Source organism: Microcaecilia unicolor, chromosome 6 (assembly GCF_901765095.1).
Source record: "Microcaecilia unicolor chromosome 6, aMicUni1.1, whole genome shotgun sequence".
Classification (NCBI taxonomy): Eukaryota; Metazoa; Chordata; class Amphibia; order Gymnophiona; family Siphonopidae; genus Microcaecilia; species Microcaecilia unicolor.
Genome location: NC_044036.1, coordinates 184,274,965 through 184,297,494, shown reverse-complemented (window position 1 = coordinate 184,297,494; position 22,530 = coordinate 184,274,965). Strand labels below are relative to the sequence as shown.

The 22,530-nt window shown below is 45.1% G+C and overlaps 1 protein-coding gene across 1 annotated transcript in view; it reads right to left on the bottom strand.

Annotated features, from left to right (window-relative positions):
• Nucleotides 1-22,530, bottom strand: part of LOC115472489 (cadherin-related family member 4-like) — a 252,344-nt gene that overhangs the window by 9,577 nt on the left and 220,237 nt on the right. The window contains 2 exon segments of the mRNA XM_030206781.1: nt 10,890-10,946; nt 15,940-16,079. Of these exon segments, the coding sequence (XP_030062641.1) occupies nt 10,890-10,946; nt 15,940-16,079 (197 nt within the window).

Genomic DNA, 22,530 nt, shown 5'->3' with positions numbered 1-22,530 from the left:
GTATGCAATAAACAGCTGAATGTATCTGTTTTGCCAAGTCCAGTTCAAGATTGGTGGCTGAGAAGTAATCTTTATCTCGATACCAGTCTGTGATATGTCGCATTCCACTTGCCACCGTTAAGTGGCGAATACTTAATAGGCCCAACCTCTGTATTCAGCTGGTATCTGCAATGTTTGTAGCAGTAGCCTGGGCAGTTTCCTGCCACAAACATTTTTTGGAGGTAGCTATTCAGTCTAGTTCATCCTTTTTCTTTAAGTAAAGTGGCAACGATTGAAATGTAGGAAAGAAAGCCAGCAGATCAATGTCACAACAAAAAGATTTTATTGAAGATACCGTGTATGAACAATTGCCCGACACAGGCCGTGTTTCGCCCACCTAGGGCTTGCGTCAGGGGCTAATTTGAAAACCTTCGTAAAGGGGCAAATATGGTGCATAAAAGTCAAGAAAAAACCAGCTAAAACGGGAATCCTGTGGTCTCTAGCATACACAAATGGACACACCATTATTGAAGCTTCAATAATGGTGTGCCCATTTGTATATTAGCCCCTGACGCAGCCCTAGGTGGGCGAAACACGGCCTGTGTCGGGCGATTTGTTCATACACGGTATCTTCAATAAAATCTTTTTGTTGTGACATTGATCTGCTGGCTTTCTTTCCCATATTGGATTTTGCAGATCGTTTGCCTTGTTGTTTTTTGGAACGATTGAAATGTATACAGACATTTTGGTATGAGGATCATATTGCATAATGTTATGCGACCAATCAATGTCAAGGGATACTCCTTCCACACTTTTATACATGAGTCCTCAAGCAATTTAGTTACATTGTTTACATATAGCTGGTTAAATCTCTGGGCAGAGTAACTCCCAGATAACGAATACTCTCACTCACCCACGCCAAAGGAAATTGCCCCTTCCATGCATCCTCCTCTCCCTTCTGCACCTACAATGCTTGTGGTGTCCTCTAGATAATTTTCTAACGTGGTCAGCTGCTCTGACAATTGCATAAATTGGGGCTCGATCGCCAATTTCACCGCCGTTGTGAGCTGTTCTAGTTGCTGGTCAGAGAAGCTAGGCGGGGGCGGGGATGACACAGGGCTCATCGCCATCTTTGATCACAGGCTCCGTGTGTTTTTTCCAGATCCTTTCTCCCCATTTTTCCTGGCATAGTCGCTCCAGATCTGGTAATGAAGGGTTCCTTGCAAAATCTATATCAGCTGGTCAAACGTTTGGGTATTTCTAATCCAATTCGCGGTTGTTTGGTCAAGTGGAGAGCGGAGCCCGGGAGAAGCAGCACAGACCATCTGGCTCTCTTCAGCACATCACAAGGTCTCTGCTTTTTACATTTTAACACCACATCTATGGAATAATTTACCAGGCAATATCTGATTGGAACTTTCCCTTCCAAAGTTTATAAAACTTTTAAAGACTCATTTTTTTCAATTGGCTTTTCAAACTAATTCTAATAATCATACTTCCTGATTGAATTGCACGCACCATGCTTGTTACTGGCTAACCATGTATCTGTCATTTGTTTCTTATGTATTAGTGCTCCTTTTAACTAGTGTATGAATTACTCTTTCTATGAAATGGCGTTCCTTTCATGATAGTGATTTTATGTTGATATTTTATTGTCAACTGCTTTGGCCTATTGTTATGTAAAGGTGGTATATCAAGTTTTAATAAACATAAACTGTTCCGGACCTGCAGCCTCTCCAAGGGGAAGGGGAAAAAGCTTCTCCTCTATCAGGTTATATGCAGCTCTTTTATTGCTAGCGGGTAATTCAGGAGATATAACTTAAAGCCTGTAGGGAAATCATGTGTTTTCTCTACTCTTAAGTAAGCGTCTCACAATAATGTAGAGAAGTATCAATTGTATTTCTCTGAGCTTCCTAGTATGGGTGCATAAGTCTTACGTTCTAATTACCACTGTTTATGTCTTTGGCTGCTACTTGCTTTTAAATAAAAATTTAACTTTTATTTTTATAATTATTGGCCTCTTTCATTGTTTGTCAGTATTATTTAGGGGCCTTAGAACTCAGATTCACATAGGTAAAGGGAATGTAGCCTAATAATCCTGGTAACAGAGTGCTGTTACCATTACATGTGCTGTCCCTTTGTACAATGTCCCACAGGAGGTGCTGTTTATCTGTTTTGCTACTACAGTCCAACTACTTAGTGTTGGATCAATTTCAGTGTTTGGCAGTAGAGAGGAATAATAGTTCTTCACAGGACCAAGGAGAAGACAATGGTGTCTTTATTCAACCTGTTAAAACTCCTGTGTTGAGACATATTGAAGCCAAGATACAGTGTGATTCCCTTCCTATGCTAGAGGGGGGGTGACAAAGTGTTTACCTTGCATAAGAATCTGAGTCTGACAAAAAAGTATGGTCAGCGAGGGAGATAAAGACAGAAAATGTACAGAACAGTCTAAACCAAGGTGTTCCTTGTTCTAGGTGCAAATAAAGTATTGGTCACTCTGAAATACCTGCAGGTCTTCCTCGCAAAGGAGGAAGCCAAGGCATCCCGGCTACCAACAAAAATCATTGCGTGAAAGATCCCCACAGGCAACGGGAAGTGAAAACCTCCTGGGGAACTGAAACTGAAGTCAAAAGTGTGCACCTAAGAAAATATGCAGTTTATTGGACGGAAGCCAGGACAGAGTAGCTGTCAGCTCCCTCCATGAACCCATTATTAGACTGAGTAGATTATTTATTTTCTTATTCCACAAATTTTGTCTCAGTCCTTGCAGCCAAAGTGGGTTGCACTCATATGTTGAAGTGTGCAGAAAGTCTGACCACACCCACAAATAAAAGTTTTAGCTTGAATGGAAACCCTGAGGAATCCAAAGGTCGTAAAATCAATGTGAGGTGAACGCTGGCAGTACCTGGGCTGAGTGAATTAACCAGAACAGACTGGCAAACAGTGAAGAGGTCAGCAGAGCTAATGCAGATAATATAATGACCCCTAATAAAAACTAAGTTTTTTTAGAAAAGAGAAGAAATGTTGGTTGAAAACAAAAAGAGGCTGATTTTCATTCCATTCTAGGAAAGGCGATTCTGGACTTGAACCATGAGACTTTTAACTGAGTGTTTGACGTGTTAAGCTCTGAAGGGTCCTCTGTCTTTTACATGTTGGACACTATATCAAGAAAGTGTCAGGCACGCCAAGTGGAGATGTGAGCCCTTGTGCCCGATGAAGGAAGAATCCCCACCGAGCTGTCTGCCAACCCCGAGTTCCCCTTGTGTCTCCCTCCATTCCCCAGGGGTTGAGCCCCAGGTGCAGGAAACCAACAGCAGGAAGAACTGAGTCCAGAACAAAGTCCACGGGGCACAGCCAGGCAGTGGCAAAGATGGACCAGGAGCAAACAGTGGTCAGTACCAGGCAGCAGACAGTAGAAAATCCCAAATCAGGCGAAGGTCAATACCAGGCAGTAAACAGTAGAAAATCCAGAATCAGGCATAGGTCAATACCAGGCAGCAAACAGAAGCAAAATCCAGACTCAGGCGAAGGTCAATACCAGGCAGCAGACAGAAGAAAAAACCAGAAGCACTGCAACTACCCAGGAGAACTGAATAGAAGCCGAAGCGTGGAAGGACTGGAAGTTGGGCTTTAAATAGAACAGGAATTAGGCCCAAACATGTGAAGCTGTCAACAAGATGGCTGCCCCAACCGGAGACGCCCTTACGCCCAAATATGGCCTTCCTTCCTGAACTGCCAACTCCAAAATGATTGCCACAACTTAAGACACCCACCTCTAAGGTGGCCGCCCTATCCTGGAGATACCCACATCCAAGATGGCTGCCCCATCCTCGGATGCCCATATCCTGAGCGGTCAGGGAACATGACAGATAGTTGGTTATCTCTTGTTTTTCAGATGGGGAACAAAGAATTAAAGGCATTCTAGGTTCCTGGCTGTTTAAATCACTTGTCCATGGCTAACCGCAAACATTTAGCAGCACTTAACCAGTGGTTAGCACCTGAGTCGAAACTGGCTTACTTGCGGGCATTTCAGGGGTGGAATGTGCCCATAATCACATAAGATAACTACATAATAAGCAGTCCTATCTTTAAGCAGGTTCAGCTTATGCGGTTAAGGGCTGAATATTGCACTTAAATGCATAAGTTTTGGCAGCCGACATACAACTGGACATGGCCCAGTCTTGAATATCTGGGAATACAGCCGGCAGCAGACATAAAAATGCTGCCAGCTGAATATTAAGAACATAAGAACATAAGCGTTGGGACAGATCGCAGGTCCATCAAGCCCAGCATTCTGTTTCCAACAGTGGCCAACCCAGGTCACAAGTACCTAGCAAGATCCCAAAACAGTACAATACATTTTATGCTGCTTATCCTAGAAATAAGAAGTGGATTACCCTGTTCATCTTAATAATGGCTTAAGGACTTTTCTTTAAGGAAGCTAGCCAAACCTTTTTTAAACCCTGCTAAGCTAACTGCTTTTACTACATTCTCTGGCAACGATTCCAGAGTTTAATTATATGGATTGTTCTTAATGCTCTTGTTGTCGGAGTCTGAAGCTCCTGAATTCGTTGTGCCTAGTCCTCCATCTGGTGTTGTTCTGCAAGATACACTTGCAAGCGATGTGATGGGGGTGGGAGAGTGTGAGGAATACACAGAGGTGTTGGATCTGCAGGAGGAACTGTGCTTCTGGGTGGGCTTGAGGCAAAACTGGGTGGGTCTGGGCCCACCCAGGCCCACCTGTAGCTAAATAAGTACATAAGTAGTTCCATACTGGGACAGACTAAAGGTCCATCAAGCCCAGCATCCTGTTTCCAACAGTGGCCAATCCAGGTCACAAATACCTGGCAAGATCCCAAAAAACTACAACACATTTTATGCTGCTTATCCCAGAAATAAGCAGTGGATTTTCCCCAAGTCCATTTTAATAATGTTCTATGGACTTTTTCTTTAGGAAGCTGGCCAACTCTTTTTTAAACTCTGCTAAGCTAACCGCCTTTACCACATTCTCTGGCAATGAATTCCAGCGTTTGTGCAGCGCTGCATATGCCTTGTAGCGCTATAGAAATGCTAAATAGTAGTAGTAGTAGTTAATTACACGTTGACTGAAGAAAAATTTTCTCTGATTCGTTTTAAATTTACTACGTTTTAGCTTCATTGCCTGCTCCCTAGTTCTAGTGTTTTTGGAAAGAGTAAACAGATGCGTCACGTCTACCCTTTCCACTCCACTCATTATTTTATAGACCTCTATCATATCTCCCCTCAGCCATCTTTTCTCCAATCTGAAGAGCCCTAGAAGCTTTAGCCTTTTCTCATAGGGAAGTCGTCCCATCCCCTTTATCATTTTTGTAGCCCTTCTCTGCACATTTTCCAATTCCACTATATCTTTTTTGAGATGCGGTGACCAGAATTGAATACAATATTCGAGGTGCGGTCGCACCATGGAGCGAAACAAAGGCATTATAATGTCCTCATTTTTGTTTTGCATTCCTTTTCTAACAATACCTAACATTCTATTTGCGTTCTTAGTCACCGCAGCACACTGCGCAGGTTTCAACATGTTATCAACGACGACACCTAGATCCCTTTTTTGGTCAGTTACTCCTAACGTAGAACCTTGCAGTACGTAGCTATAATTTGGGTTCCTCTTTCCCACATGCATCACTTTGCACTTGCTCACATTAAACGTCATCTGCCATTTAGATACCCAGTCTTCCAGTCTCGTAAGGTCCTCTTGTAATTTTTCACAATCCTCTTGCGATTTAACAACTTTGAATAACTTTGTGTCATCAGCAAATTTAATTACCTCACTAGTTACTCCCATCTCTAGGTCATTTATAAATATGTTGAAAAGCAGCGGTCCCAACACAGACCCCTGGGGAACCCCACTATCTACCCTTCTCCATACTGATCATTTAACCCTACTTTCAGTTTTCTATCTTTTAACCAGTTTTTAATCCACAATAGGACACTACCTCCTATCCCATGACTCTCCAATTTCCTCTGGACTCATTCATGAGGGTCTTTGTCAAACGCCTTTTGAAAAAACCAGATACACTATCCTGCTTATTTTCGAAGGAGAAGGCCGGCCATCTTCCGACACAAATCAGGAGATGACCGGCCATCTCCTAAACCCAACCAAATCCGTATAATCGAAAGCTGATTTTGGCCGGCTTCAACTGCTTTCCGTCGCAGGGCCAGCCAAACTTCAAGGGGGCGTTTCAGCAGGATACGGAAGGCGAGACGGGGGCGTGGTTACGAGATGGCCGGCTTCGGCCGATAATGGAAAAAAGAAGGCTGGCTCTGATGATCACTTGGCCGGCTTCACGTGTTCCATTTATTTTTAGGACCAAGCTTCAAAAAGTGCCCCAACTGAGCAGATGACCACCAGAGGGAATCAGGGATGACCTCCCCTTACTCTCCCAGTGGTCCACCAACCCCCTCCCACCCAAAAAAAAAATTAAAAATCATTTTTTGCCAGCCTCTATGCCAGCCTCAAATGTCATACCCAGCTCCATGACAGCAGTATGCAGGTCCCTGGAGCAGTTTTTAGTGGGTGCAGTGCACTTCAGGCAGGTGGACACAGGCCCATCCCCCCCTGTTACACGTGGTGGTAAACAGGAGCCCTCCCCCCAAAACCCACTGTACCCACATGTAGGTGCCCCCTTCATCCCTAAGGGCTATGGTAGTGGTGTACAGTTGTGGGGAGTGGGTTTTGGGGGGCTCAGCACACAAGGTAAGGGAGGTATGCACCTGGGAGCAATTTTTGAAGTCCACTGAAGTGCCCCCTAGGCAGTTGGTGTCCTAGCATGTGAGGGGGACCAGTGCACTACAAATGCTGGCTCCTCCCACGACCAAATGCCTTGGATTTGGCCGGGCTTGAGATGGCCTCCATTAGTTTCCATTATCGGCAAAAACCAATGGCGGCAATCTCTAACACCGGCCATCTCTAATGCCGTCCCAAATGTTGAGATTTGGTCGGCCCTGACCGTATTATCGAAACGAAAGATGGCCGGCCATCTTGTTTCAATAATACGGTCGGGTATGCCGCTTTCCGTGGCCAGCCTTAGAGATGTCCACCCATATAGATAGCCGGCCCTGTTCGATTATGCCCCTCCATATCAACTGGCTCACCTTTATCCACATGTTTGTTCACCCTTTCAAAGAAATGCAATAGATTGGTGAGGCAAGATTTCCCTTCACTAAATCCATGTTGGCTTTGTCTCATTAATTCATGCTTTTGAATATTCTCTCTAATTTGGTTCTTTATAATAGTCACTACCATTTTGCCTGGCACCGACGTCAGGCTCACCGGTCTATAATTTCCCAGATCTCCTCTGGAACCTTTTTTAAAAATCGGATTTACATTGGCCACCCTCCAATCTTCTGGTACCACGCTTGATTTAAAGATAAATTACATATTACTAACAATAATTCCACAAGTTCATTTTTCAATTCTATCAGTACTCTGGGATGAATACCATCCAGTCCAGGAGATTTGCTACTTTTCCAATTTGTCAAATTGCTTCATTACATCCTCCAGGTTTATAGAGATTTCATTCAGTTTCTCCGACTCGTAAGCGTTGAATACCATTTCTGGCACCTGTATCTCTGCCAAATCTTCCTTGGTGAAGACCGAAGCAAAGAATTCATTTAATCTCTCCGCTATGGCTTTGTCTTCCCTGATTGCTCCTTTTACCCTTCGTTCATCTAGCAGTCCAACCGATTCTTTTGCCGGCTTCCTGCTTTTAATATACCTAAAATAATTTTTACTATGTGTTTTTGCCTCCAATGCCCCTGGATTGTCCTTTTAGTGCATTATATATTGACATTATGTTTTTTTTATATGTTTTTTTTAATTATTTACTAGTAAAACAGGCCCGTTTCTGACACAAATGAAACGGGCGCTAGCAAGGTTTTCCTCGGAGTGTGTATATTTGAGAGAGTGTGTGTGTGAGAGAGAGAAAGTGTGTGTGAGAGTTGGAGTGTGTGTGTGAGTGAGAGAGAGAATGAGTGAGAGAGAGACAGACAGAGTATGTGTGTGTGTGTCAGAGAGAGAGAGAGAGAGAGAGAGAGAGTGTAAGAGACAGAGTGTACGTGTGTGTGAGAGTGAGTGTGTGAGAGAGAGAGAGAGAGAGAGAGTGTGTGAGAGTGTATGTGAGAGACAGAGAGTGAGTGTGTGTGTGTGGGGCTCCAAGTTCCATGACCCCCTCCTTCCCTTCCTCCCTCCCTCTCCTCCCCTCTGAGTTCCAGGCCCCCTTCCATCCGAGGTGCAGGCCCCCCTCTCTCCCTCTCCTCTCCCTCCTCTCCCTCCTCTCCTCCTCCCTCTCTCTCCTCCCCTCCGAGTTCTTGGCCCCCCTTCCCTCTGAGTTCCATGCCCCCCTCCCTCTCCAGCGTGTTCCATGCCCCCCTTTCCTCGGAGTGTGTATGTTTGAGAGAGAGAGTGTGTGGGTGAGAGATGGAGTGTGTATGTGAGAGAATGAGTGAGAGACAGACAGACAGTGTGTGTGTGTGTGTTTGTGTCAGAGAGAGAGAGAGAGAGTATGTGAGAGTGTATGTGAGAGACAGAGTGTGTGTGTGTGTGTGTGTGTGTGTGTGTGTGTGTGTGAGAGAGAGAGAGTGAAGCCTTCAAGCCTTGAAGCATTAGTGCACTCTATAAGGCTCCATCTCCTCAATTGACGACACGTAGTGCCGGAACGTTGCAGGAATGCTTCAAGGCTTGAAGGCTTCAGTTTCTCGGCTTCAGAATGTTGGAGGTGCGTTTTATTATATAGGATAGGATACAGAGGGTGTGAAATCAGGACAGTATATAGCAATCTTTAAGACATCATAATGGTACAAAAAAGGAAAACACAACAGTCCTGCATTGACTTTTGTTCTTTAATATATAACACCAAAAAATAAACTCCCCTCACACTAATATTCCAAATGATCATATATGAAAACTACAAAAATGTGCATACCTTGTCACAACACTCAAGCACCCCCATCACCCCTGTGGCACCCTGAAATCTGAAGAGTTGCCATAGAAGAGCATATTTCCTGTTATCCAGTTTGAAAGAGCGTGAATAGAGCAAATACTCGTAGCAAGCCACATCACACATCTGCATCACATCTGCATCACCCAACAATCAAATGGTACAGAAAAACGATTTTACAATTTTCAACATCTGAGGAGCCTGTACCATTTGATTCTTGAGCTTTTTATATGTTATAGATGTATTGACTCCTGAAGCAGGCAATTGGTTTGCCGAAACATGGCTCCATGTTGAGTCTAATTTTATTTTACACTTGCCACTTGTTGCATATTTTCAATAAATTTCGACATTTTTTTTGAAACCTCGTTGTGTTTCCTTTCTTTATTATTGGAAGTCCATTGGTCCTTCCATACTTTCATTTTGTTGGACTTTATCTCCATAGGGAATCCCTCTCCTTTCACCCCTTGTAACTTACTCCATGGGAGAAATAAAAACAGATCAGTCGATATTCAGCCTGCAGTGATCAGAGTTTGATAAATGCTGACTGCCGTGGACAAAATTAGTCCCAGATATTCAAACACCAGAACTTATGCAAATCCTGCCCCCCCCCCAATTCCCCTCCTTCCCTCCCACCCCCCCAGAAGAACATGAAACCACCTGAGGATCCCCTTCCATCCCTCCCAACCCCAGAACATCATCCTTCCAGGACTGTGACGGGTCTACCTGCCCACTCGCTGGTGGTCTAGAGGAATTGGGCAGAATACCTCCTCACTCCTCCTGCCTGCTGTGGTTTCTACTCAAGATGGCTAGGGAGGGAGGGGGATCCTGGGGGGAGTTGTAATGTTCTCAGGGGGATAGGAGGGAGGGGGATCAGAAAGGGGGATTCAGGATATTCTGGGAGGTGGGAGGTGAGATCAGCACACTTTAGGCTGGGACCTGGAAGCTATATGGGTACAGCAACTTCCATTCTCCTCTCCCTTCCCCTCCACCCTACTGTCCAGAAGCTCCATATCCCTTCTCCCTCTATGGTCCAGCAATCCCTGTCCCCTCTCCCTTCCCCTCCACCCCTATGGTGCAGCAGATCCATATCCCCAATACCCCCCCCCCCCCCCAGAAAGTGTAGTATCAGTGATCAGCAGGGCAGCGTCGGAGAGACGAGCAATAGCAAGAAACCCAGCTCCTTCCAGGGTTGTGTAAGCAGCAAACTGTGTTCGGCAGCCTTTCAGTTCAGGTGTCACTACGCACCGGAAGTGTCAGTTCAGGTGTCACTATGCACTGGAAGTGAAAGCCTGCTAAGTGTGTTTGTTGCCTACAGAATCCCTTAAGGAACGTGACATCAAGGTTCACATAGCTGCATCTGTCGCCACTGGGTTGCGTTTCCTGCTACGGCTGTCTGCCCCCCAAACGAACTGCTGCTGTTTGCACTGGCTGGTGTCCCTAACACACCTCCTGGCTGGGTGCTGGCAACATACTAGTGGATTGTGACACACCGGTTGAGAACTGCTGCTATAAAGTTGGAGTAATGTTAGCAATTATATTGCTTATTGATAGTTCTGTTTTCTGGCTGATACCTTCTCTAATTTAAAACTGTCCAGGAAAGGGAAATGGGACTTGATATACTGCCTTTTTGTGTTTTTTGCAACTACATTCAAAAAGGTTTACATAGTATATACTACTGCTACTACTTATCATTTCTATAGTGCTACAAGGCATATGCAGCGCTGCACACCATACACAAAAGACAGTCTCTGCTCAAAGAGCTTACAATCTAGATATTTGTACCTGGGACACTAGAGGGTTAAGTGACTTGCCCAGAGTCACAAGGCGCTGCAGTGGGAATCAAACCCAGTTCCCCAGGATCAACGTCCACTGCACTAACCACTAGGCTACTCCTCCTTGAATTGTAAGGGATTAAAAAGAAGATCTTACTTGCTCTGTTGGAGGAGCTGAGAAGCTTCCTCTGGGGTTCTCATGCAGAAGGCAGTCCTGGAACAAAGAGACAGTACATTAGTGCAGACTAATCTCAACATATTTAGTACATTTTTCTTCAGTGCAAATGAGAATCTTTGCTGGGTTTGTGCTAATCAATTAAAGAATAACTGAAGGATACTGTAATTTTGAGCATCAGGAAGGGAGAATAAATACAGTCAGGATATTGTAGGACCTGGCCTTTTCCCTTTGCTTAATTCATGGATTTTTGAGCTCTGGAGGCTCTGCTTTCATTTCATCTTGTTTCGAAAATGAAACAAAACAAAAATGAATGCCAGTGTTCATTTTTCACTGCATTTTCAAAAATAAAAATCACTAGCAGCTAGCCCTGGGTCACCCCTGTTGAAAAAGTCTATACCACAGCAAAAATAAAAGGCTTCCCTCCCCAGCCCAGTGTCATCCTTCCCTCTATTCCGAGGCCTTCTGGCACTTCGCTCCATGGCTTTCTCCCATTCTTGGATCTCTGGGGCAGGAGCAATGCACAATTGCTCTTGTTCAAATGTTCTATTTCATAATAGCATTGGCTGAGTCAAGTCCACACCATTTTCTTGTATGGTCTTTGTCAAGATTGCTGGACATACTTAGATTAATATGAAACCAGCTTGACATACTTAGATTAATATTAAACCAGCTTCTGACTTCTGATAACCCCCCCTCCCTCAGGAATCACCGAGGATGGCAAAATGGACCAAATTTTGCCCAGCTGCTTGTCTCAATTAACATATCTTTTGTCCTATCTGGGAGCAGGGCTCTCTAAGAACAAAGGAAGCCAGACAGATAGGCTCCAGAAATAGGGACTTCAAAGAGGACAGCCTGTAAAAATGGTCATCTTCCTGACTTCAGAAAGTAAACTGGAGTTGGTAAAGGAAAGAGCTGAAATCAAAGGCTGGGAAGAAAACGAAGTTATTTGAGATATATAAAGCACAGCACAGGGCTCTGCTCTCACTTCTTCTTCTACTTCTTCTCTCTCTGTCTTTCTCTCTACACACATCCATCTCTAGCCACCAGAGCCCCGGCTCTGGCCCCCTTCTCCTCCCCAGCTCTACACCAAAGCTTTCTCTCCCAGAGCACATGGCTCTGCTTTCTTAGGCACTTCTCTCTCTTTCTCTTTCTATGCACCCCTCCATTCTTACCTTTCTTTCATTGATTCCCATCTAAACCCACACACAGATTGTACTATTTCCCTGTACTAAGTGCTGTGAGCCTATATATGTACATACAATATACTTTCTATATATATCCAAACCCATGCGGATTGTGTATTCTTTGGGAACCCACTGCCTCTGTGAACTGGACCTGACTGCTTCTACGAACCCACTGCCTCTGTGAACTGGACCCAGGAACATCCCTAGACAATGATTGCTGACATCTTGCACTTGAAAACCCAGGAGTAGTAGAGTAAGTCATGGGCTGAGGAATCGGGTGGCCTGAAAGAGCTCAGGGAATGTTGTTAGGCCCAGAGCAGGGGCTTTAGCCACTTTTTAGTGTGCATTATTTAAAAATGACATACAGTAGAAAAACAAATAAAAATATATAAATTTAAAAAGCAACATAAGAACAAGCTATTAAGTGTCAAAGCTGCTAAGAAGACCTACTTTCCTTCCTTTATTCAGGTGTCTAATAATTGCCTATAACTAAGCACTGTTTAACATTTTCTCATCCTTCACGTTTCCCATATGCATTCTACCACATCATATTTAGATTCTAAAACCACCCAATTTGTTAACACTAGAACTACCATAGGGGTCATTTTGGCCCCTAATGAAATTAGATTGAGCAAATAATTTTGTACATCTATGACTTTTCATTCTCAGATTGACCCCTTATGACATTTCAGTCATCTGACTGTGGCTTTCTTCAGAGTGAAGTAGTGGAATCTGTGTGAGATTGTTGTTGGTTTGGTTGGTTTTTTTTTTTTTTGTAATACTTTGTAGTTTGGATTGTTTGATAAGGGGCAAAGTGATTGGCGTCTTTCTAATAAATTTAGCACCTCCAGAGGAAATGGAGGGGTGTGGGCCTCTATCTATTCAATTTGAAGAAAAAGTAGTGAATTTCTTGGTCACATATTTTGAACTTTAATATGTGGATGAAGTCATTGGGTAGTAAAGATGTTTTCCTCTTTTACTTAATCTGTCAAAGACATTAAACACAGCAGTTCTTCCTAAAATAATTATTTTTGGGGGAAACAAAACCCAGATGCATAATTGGGAGATATTGCATATATCTGTACTGTCACCCACTGCTATGCTAATATATGGTGCCGATAAAGGTGAAATTTAGTAATACCTGTTAATTTCCTTTCCTTTAGTCTGGCTGCATCATCCTAACTAGTGAGTTGTATTCCCCACCTAGCAGCAGAGGGAGGTAGGGAAACCAACTTTTCCTAGTGGCATCACTAGGATAAGGGTCTAGTGCACTTTGGAAAACTCCAGTATCCCTATGCAAAAGCAGTGGAAGGTCTCTGAAATCACACCCATGCCCTATCAACCACTGCAGCTATAAACAAATTTAGAACAAAAGCTTTAACTCTTTTTTTTTTAACACCACTGGAGAGAAAGACAGAGATCCCCATGTGTCCCATCAACCAAAGTCTTCTGAAGTGGGATCTCAAGATGATGCAGCCAAACTAATGGAAAGGAAATTAACAGGTATGACTAAATTTAATCTTCTAAGCTGCATCATCCTGACTGGTAGGATGTACCCAAGCAGAACTCACTGGGTGGGGGAGACAAGGCCTCTGAGTAACAACTGCTCTGGCAAAGTCCAAACGGGCTCTGGCTAGCACTTCAAGCCTGTACTGCTTCAAAAAAGAATACAGTGACAACCAAGTTGCCCCTTGGCAGATATCCTCCAAGGAGACAGCATGGGCCTCTGCCTACTAAGTTGCCTGTGCCTGAGTCGAGAGTACCCTCAACCCGGCAGAAACTCATTTATTCCTTCAGATATAGGTAGCCTTAATTGTCGACTTGATCCAATGTGCAGTGAAGGCCTTGGATGCCACCTGGCTCTTTTGAGGGCAATGGAAGAGGATATAGAGATGATCAGAGAGATGAAAGGAGGACTCTGTAGATGTCCAGCTTGTGGAGCCTCCTGGCTGTTGAGTCTGCACCCTGATCTGCCAGGAGGTTGCCAAGGAAAGCAGACAAACCTTTTGGTTCACATGGAAGGGAGAGATCACCTTGGGAAGAAATAATGGAACAGTACAGATGACCACTGAATCCTCCAAGAAGGAGAAATGCGGGCCCCAAAATGCGGGTCCCACCTCAATGGGTGGCGGTAAGGGCTCCCCCCCAAAATGGCTGCGTGGCAAGTGCTTCTACAGTCTATGTTCCAGAAACATTATTATTATTAGTAGTAGTAGTAGTAGTAACATAGTAGATGACGGCAGAAAAAGACCTGCACGGTCCATCCAGTCTGCCCAAGAAATGTGCCACTTTTTTGTGTATACCTTACCTTGATTTGTACCTGTCTTTTTCAGGGCACAGACCGTACAAGTCTGCCCAGCACTATTCCCGCCTCCCACCATCGGCTCTGGCACAGACCGTATAAGTCTGCCCAGCACTATCCCCGCCTCCCAACCACCAGCCCCGCCTTCCACTACCGGCTCTGTTATCCAATCTCGGCTAAGCTCCTGAGGATCCATTTAGCATTTGTATAGCGCTACCAGACGCACGCAGCACTGAACACCTGACACAGAGAGACAGTCCCTGCTCAATAGAACTTACAATCTAAAATAATACAGACAGACAAGACAATTAAGGGCGAGGGAAGTACTGGGTGAGAAGGAACAAGGTGGGGGAGGCAAATGAGTAGTGGCTAGGAGCCAAAAGCAGCAGTGAAAAAGTGGGTTTTCAGCATAGATTTGAAAACAGGTAGAGATAGAGCAGTGGCGTACCAAGGGGGGAGGCGGGGGGGGGGGGGGTGCCGCGTGCCCGTCATCTCCGTGGTTCCCTGTTCTCTCTCTGCCCAGGAACAGGTTATTTCCTGTTCCGGGGCAGAGGGAGCAGGGCCAACGGAGACGACAGACGCGTAGCACCCCCCCCCAGCAGCCAAGAAGACACCCGGGGGGGGGGGTGTTTGTGCGCCAAGGGGGTGAGTTGATGTGCTGGAAGGGGGGGGTTGATTTGCTAGGGGGAGGGTTGATTCGCCGGGGGGGGGGGGTGTTGATGCGCTGAGGGGGGGAGTTCATGCGCCGGAAGGGGGAGGGTTGATTCACCGGGGGGGGGGAGTTCATGCGCTGGAAGGGGGAGGGTTGATTCGCCAGGGGGGGTATTGATGCGCTGAGGGGGGGAGTTCATGCGCCGGAAAGGGGGGGGGGGTCGTGTTGCACCCGGGGGGGGGGGGTGCGCAGCGGCAATCCGCCTCGGGTGTCAGCCGACCTAGGATCGCCACTGAGATAGAGCTAGACGTACAGGCTCAGGAAGTTTATTCCAGGCATAAGGTGCCGCGAGAGAAAAGGAACGAAGCCTGGAGTTAGCAGTGGAGGATCAAAGAAAGACCATGATCAAATATATAATATTACACTCATTGTTGATTTAATCATGAATTGATAATGTGCTTGACTGCTGGGCAGACTGGATGGACTGTTCAGGACTTTATCTGCTGTCACTTACTATGTTGCTACATTACTGATGTAGGTGAATCAATCCTGTTCTGATTTCTTGCATATAAGGGACTATCACTTGGTGTTGGTGAGCACAAGAATGCTTCACCCCTGTCCTTCTCTACCTACCTGTTACTTTTGCTATTCTATTATATTTAACTTTTATTTTCTTATCAAAATCCTGTAATCCATATTACTATGTAAGCCGCATTGAACCTGCTTTGAGTGGGAAAGCGCAGGGTACAAATGTAATAATAAATAAATAAATAAATGGCTCTGCTGGCACTTGAGAAGATTCCTGAATTGCTGAAACAGTGACTATAAGTTGAATAATACTGACATATTTGAATATTTCCAGTGTGACTTGTTTTTCGTTATGTCCTTTACCTGCTCAGAATCTTCCAGATCAGTAATGCCAAGGCTCCCAGCAGAAGGATTCCTGTGATGGTCAGAAGTGCTACAAACCAAGGATCTGGTGCCCAGTACTGCTCTGTCTGAGTGACAATTTTGGGCTCTCTCTTCTGAGTCTGAAAACAGAAGACCAAGAAACAATTACTGGGAAATTTCACAATCCTAAAATATAAAAGAACAGTGAATTAAGCAGTGTTGTGAGATACCTGGAGAATACAAAGGAAAGATTGAATCATATCTCTCAGCATCATCCGCTCATTCTATAGCAGGTTGTCTACATTTAAGTGATTTGCACAGTTATGAGCATAAACGGCAGTAGTGCGACTAATCAATATTCTAGAATTATGTGCTAAAATGAGCTGTTATTGTCAGGGGGGCATTCACATGAATGGGCCATAGTTGGGGCTCCCACTTCAATGTATAGGTAGGAGCTTTTCTATAATAGGGCTTGGGCACCTCAGTTCCATTATAGATCACAAGCGTAACCCAGTATCATGGGTTTAACATGTAGGTGCCCATACTTATGCCAGCCTAGATCAGCAGGGCACATTAATTTACAGTAATCTATAAGCTACCCACATAAGTGGGAGACAGGCCCATGTCCCACCCGTGCACCTCCCTGGCCCTGTGTACACTCCTCTTGAAAATATCTGCTATGTAAGTTAAGCAGGTATGTAGGCTGATTAGTGATAATTACACTTCTATGTGCACACATGAACATGTATATTGTCTGCACTCTGTAGATTCATGTGAGTATTGTACATGTAAATGTAAGCACCTGGTTTATAGAATTGCCCTTCACAAACCTAGCAACTGAATAAAAATCCCCTTAGTGGAGACCCCCAAGATAGTGCAGAAGCTTCGGGTGTTGAGATGTAAGTAGTTAGAGGAGTTCAAATCCACATGCATGAAAATTGAGAGACAGCACTCCCGAGAGAATCACGGCAATATGGCGACTGGTGGCAGTAGCACATCTGAGGCAGAGAGCAGAGAACCAGTATTTTCATGCAAGGAGCCAAAACAGTTTACAATTTATAGTTAATTAAAATTTACTATACTGCTCAACCTAACTTGCAGACCTGAGCAGATTACAAAACTAAGGGTACATGAATAGGCAGAAAGGAACTACAATATGAGACAGGAAAGGAATAAATCATTCACACATAAGAAGAATGTACAAGCTAAACAGCAGCAAGTGGGATGGGTCATAGGAGATGAAAGGGAAAAGAGGGTGGGGGGAATGAGAAGGGAGGGAAGGAGGGGAGAGGAAGAACAACCGGGAGGAACCATAAAGGCTTGATTAAAAAGCCAGGTTTTTATAGCAGCCAAAGTTTTTAAAGGACGATTCAGCATGAATGGTTAGAGGAAGAGAATTCCAATGACAAGGGAGCAGGAAAGAAAAAGGCATGGTATCTGGTAAATTCCAACTGGGCAGCTTTTGGGCTTGGGAGAACAAGGCAATGATCATTAATCAATCGCAGAAGATGAGTGGGAGGATATGGAATGGTCAGTGATGCTAGGTAGTCTGGAAGACCCAGTCTTTGGGCTTTGAATGCTAGCGTGAGTAACTTAAAGATGATCCGTTTCTCAATAGGGAGCCAATTAAATTTCTGAAATAATGGGGACACATGATCAAATTTATGTGCATGAGTTATCAATCTTATAGAAATGTTTTGTATAGATTTAAGTCTTTTTAGATTTGTCTTCATGCAGCTGAGATAGTAACTAGACTTGACTATTGCAACATAATCTAACAGTGAAAGGACAAGGGAGTGAAAAGTCTCTTGAGCAAAATACTGCCGGATTCACTGTAATTGTTGGAGAACCAGAAAACTGGTTTTGGCTAACTGGGAAATTTGCTGAGTGAAAGTGAGTTGAGAGTCAAGTATGATTCCCAGATACCAAAAGGAATTAACTGACTGAACAGAGGTGCCGCAGAGAGTTAGAGGCAATAGATACCCCCCCCCCCCCGGGAACCAACATGCAGCAGTTTTCTGTGTGTTAAGTGCAAGCTGGTGTGTGGAGAGCCATGAAGAAATAGCATCAAGACAATGTTGAAGTTGGCTGATATCAGGGTTGAAAGGGCTAGTAGAGAAAAGTAACAGAATGTCATCACCATAGAAGTGAAATGAAACACATGTGGATTGAATGAGTGTCGCAAGCGGACTTAAGAATATATTAAAGAGAAGAGGAGAAAGAACTGAGCCTTGCGGGACTCCACAGGTCAATGGACGTCCGGGAGCAGAGGATGTCGTAATGATGACTTGATAGGAGCGGTTGGAAAGGAAAGAGGTGATCCAAGAGTGCACTGAGCCAGAGATGCATAGAGACCCGAGATGGGACAGCAAAAGGTGATGATTTATCAAGTCGAAGGCTGTAGATAGGTCTAGTGAAACAACAAGCACAACAATGTGTTTGTGCAGGTGGAATTAGATTTAATTTAACACTGCAGTCAATACAGTCTCTGTACTAAAGTGAGCCCTAAAACCAGACTGATGAGGGTGGAGGACAAGGGATTTCTCAATGAAAGATGACAGCTGAGTAAAGATTAATTTTCTCCAGTATTTTAGGGAATAAACAGAGGCTGGAGAACAGATGATGATGGGCAGAGGACTGCGAATCTAAAGAAGGTTTCTTCAAAAAGGGGCACACTAATGCTGATTTCCACCGGGTGGGGACTTGACCAGAGACAAGACTCAAATTTATTACTAGAAGTAACTTAGGTAATAATTGGAGCTCTGAGATCTGTAACCAGGAGGGTGGAATCAGGTCGGCTGCACAGAACAGTGGTCTCATCCCTGATTGTACTTTAGACAAAGATACAAGGATTTGAGGTTGGAAAGACGTCCTAGAGAATGCTCCTACAATAGAGGCGGGAACAGGGATAGAGTAGTCTGAGATGAGTGAATAGGGGATAAGGCTACTGGACATTAAAAAAGATATTGCAGCAGTCAAGAATGCGATAAAGGCAGTGCTTTTTTTGAGGGGGTACTGAGTATCGGCACCTTTTCCATTGTCTGCAAAAATTGACCAACAGACCCCAAGTTTTAATGAAAGAGCTCAGGCTCTACACACCAATTCTGCCTTGTCATAGATTTTGTGACTGGTTGCAGGGGCCTGGCTATTGTGGGATGAGTCCCTCAGTGATCACCTCACACCTTTAGGGTTGCCTAGCATTTGAGTACCGGCACCTTTTTTACTTGGAAAAACGCACTGGATAAAGGTTACGATTACATCACTCTGGGAAGAAGTGCTAGAAATGTGGACCTGGCTGGAGGAAGTGGAGATGCATGTGGAGCAGCACAAGGAGACCATACCAGAGGAGCACTGTGGTATGGAGATGGTTAAGAAAGCTCGAGATACTCTCTTGGAGAAATTAGAAATCATATTAGGCAAAAACAGTAAAAGGATAAAGGGGTGACTGAGATGGAGACATTTTTGAATGTGAGCAGATGTTGAAGAGCATATGCGCCAGTTTACCTAAAGGAGTTAAGTCAGAGGGCCCTATTTCACAACGTATTATAAGAGACTTGATGACTACTACTACTGCTACTACTATTTAGCATTTCTATAGCGCTACAAGGCGTACGCAGCGCTGCACAAACATAGAAGAAAGACAGTCCCTGCTCAAAGAGCTTACAATCTAATAGACAAAAAATAAATAAAGTAAGCAAATCAAATCAATTAATGTGAACGGGAAGGAAGAGAGGAAGGTAGCTGGAGGCGAGTGGTTACAAGTGGTTATGAGTCAAAAGCAATGTTAAAGAGGTGGGCTTTCAGTCTAGATTTAAAGGTGGCCAAGGATGGGGCAAGACGTAGGGGCTCAGGAAGTTTATTCCAGGCGTAGGGTGCAGCGAGACAGAAGGCGCAAAGTCTGGAGTTGGCAGTAGTGGAGAAGGGAACAGATAAGAAGGATTTATCCATGGAGCGGAGTGCACGGGAAGGGGTGTAGGGAAGGACGAGTGTGGAGAGATACTGGGGAGCAGCAGAGTGAGTACATTTATAGGTTAGTAGAAGAAGTTTGAACAGGATGCAAAAACGGATAGGGAGCCAGTGAAGGGTCTTGAGGAGAGGGGTAGTATGAGTAAAGCGACCCTGGCGGAAGACGAGACGGGCAGCAGAGTTTTGAACCGACTGGAGAGGGGAGAGGTGACTAAGTGGGAGGCCAGCAAGAAGCAGATTGCAGTAGTCTAAATGAGAGGTGACAAGGGTGTGGATGAGGGTTTTGGTAGAGTGCTCGGAAAGAAAGGGGCGGATTTTACGGATGTTGTAAAGAAAGAAACGACAGGTCTTGGCAATCTGCTGGATATGAGCAGAGAAGGAGAGAGAAGAGTCAAAGATGACCCCAAGGTTTCGAGCTGAGGAGACAGGGAGAATGAGAGAGCCATCAACAGAAATAGAAAACGGGGGGAGCGGGGAGGTGGGTTTGGGGGGGAAAATGAGAAGCTCGGTTTTGGTCATATTTAATTTCAGGTGGCGTTGAGACATCCAGACAGCAATGTCAGACAAGCACGCTGAAACTTTGGTTTGGATGCAAGGTGAGATATCAGGGGTAGAAAGGTAGACTTGATGACCTGAACATATATACCCTGCAGGAAAGGAGAAACAGGGGTGATATGATACAGTACAGACGTTCAAATATTTGAAAGGTATTAATCTACAAACAAACTTGTTCTAGAGTCATGAACTGAGGTTGAAGGGGGCCAACTCAGGAATAATGTCAGGTAGTACTTATTCACCAAGAGGGTGGTAGATACTTGGAATGCCCTCCTGCGAGAGGTGGTGGAGATGAAAACGGTAACAGGATTAAAAAATGAGTGGGATAAACACAAAGGAATCCTGTTTAGAAGGAATGAATCCAAAGAAGCTTAGCTGTGATTAGGTGGCACCACCAGTAACTGGGAAGCAAAGTCAGAGTTGGGCAGACTTCTATGGGGCTTCGATGACAACTTCAGAAATTTAGAACAAGGACAGTGCCGGGCAGACTTATGCGGTCTTTGCCCTGAAAATGGCAGGGACAAATCAAGATCAGATATACATATTGTAAAGAGTATGTAGGAAAAGCCCCAAAGGAACCTGGGGATAGGCCAGAATACCCCCGTTATGGGCAGGCATTCCCCAGGAAAAAACTAGAAATAAAGAACTACAACTCCCAGCATGTCCCAAGGGAGCCTGGGGATAAGAGAAACTATGTGCATTCCCAGGAGTCACCAGAGGAGGGCCGCAGGGGAAGGAATAAGGCTGATTCTCCAACCTGGTGGAAGAGGTGGTGGAACAGGTGGGTGGAGAAAGAAGAGCCACCAAAGAGCTTTAATGAAAGAAAGGGTGAGCAGCTGGGAGAAGGGCGGGGCGAGGAGAATATGGATTGGGCTCCTGAGGAGAGAGAGGCAGGGAGTGAGCCTTGCCCTAGGGAGTTGACGGAACCAGAGAGCACCCTGGAAGAGCCGATGGACTTTTCAGCTCTGGCTCAGCGAAAGCCAAGAAAGTAGCGGGGCCAAGCCGGGTCAGGCGGGAGGTGGTCAGTAGAAAGTGTGACTGACCAAGAGGGTGGGACCCTAGGCTTTGAGCCCGCGCAAAGCCATTGAACTGTGTTTTGAAAGCCTAGCTGGACTGTGCTGTGTTTTTGGTAAAGCTTGTCTAAAAGTGAACTGGGTTCTGGAAAAACCCGCTACACTGAACAGGGTATTTGTTTTCTTTCTTTTTTTTTTATTATGTGCTGCTACTCTCCCCCAGGAGGGAGGGAGAGGCAGCAGCTGTGGAAGCCGGGACTGGGAAACTAACCGGTTTGAGAAAGGTGAATGATAACTGTGCTTTGTTTTGTGTTTTGGTGCCACAACTGAGGGAAGGAGGGAAACCCCTTCTAGGCAATAAAAAGCTTCATTGTTCTGAGGAAAGAAGGGAGCAGTACTGGAAGGTGTTCTTCAGGTTGTGGAGAGCTGCAACCACTGAGAAAGGAGGATCCACTTTACAATTGGTGTCAGGAGTGGGATCGCTTCGCGGACCTGTCGCTCGAGGAGGCCAAGACCAGCAGGACAGAAAAGCCCGACGGAGGGGCCAACGCTGAGAAAGGCGCAGACCCGTCTGGGGTTCCGGTAAGCGGGGCCTAGATTGGGGGAAATAAAAGGGATCCTAAAAAAAGGGGAAACATAAGTAGTGAAACCGCACTTGGAGGTGTCCTCTGTTTTTTTTTTCCACCAGGAGTCGCGGTTCCGGAGCAAGGATGGACCCCAAGGAGATCTTCGCGTGGATGACGATGCAGTTCCAGAAACAGCAAGAACTGATGAGGAAGATGGTGGAAGACTCCTTGGCGGCGGCACGAGAGCAGCAACAACCGGTGCTGAATATGCTCCAGGACTTTTTTCAGCGAGGGATAGAGGCTCCCAGGGGCGGTGGAGCCAGCGCAACTGGACAGGGACCAGGAGGAAGCGGTGTGGTAGGATCTTTATCCCTGAACTCACTTACTTGGGGAAAGTTGTCTGAGCAGGATAATGTAGAGGATTTTCTGACCGCCTTCGAGAGGGTGGCAGTGGCCGCAGGATGGCCACAAGAGCAGTGGGCCATGCGGTT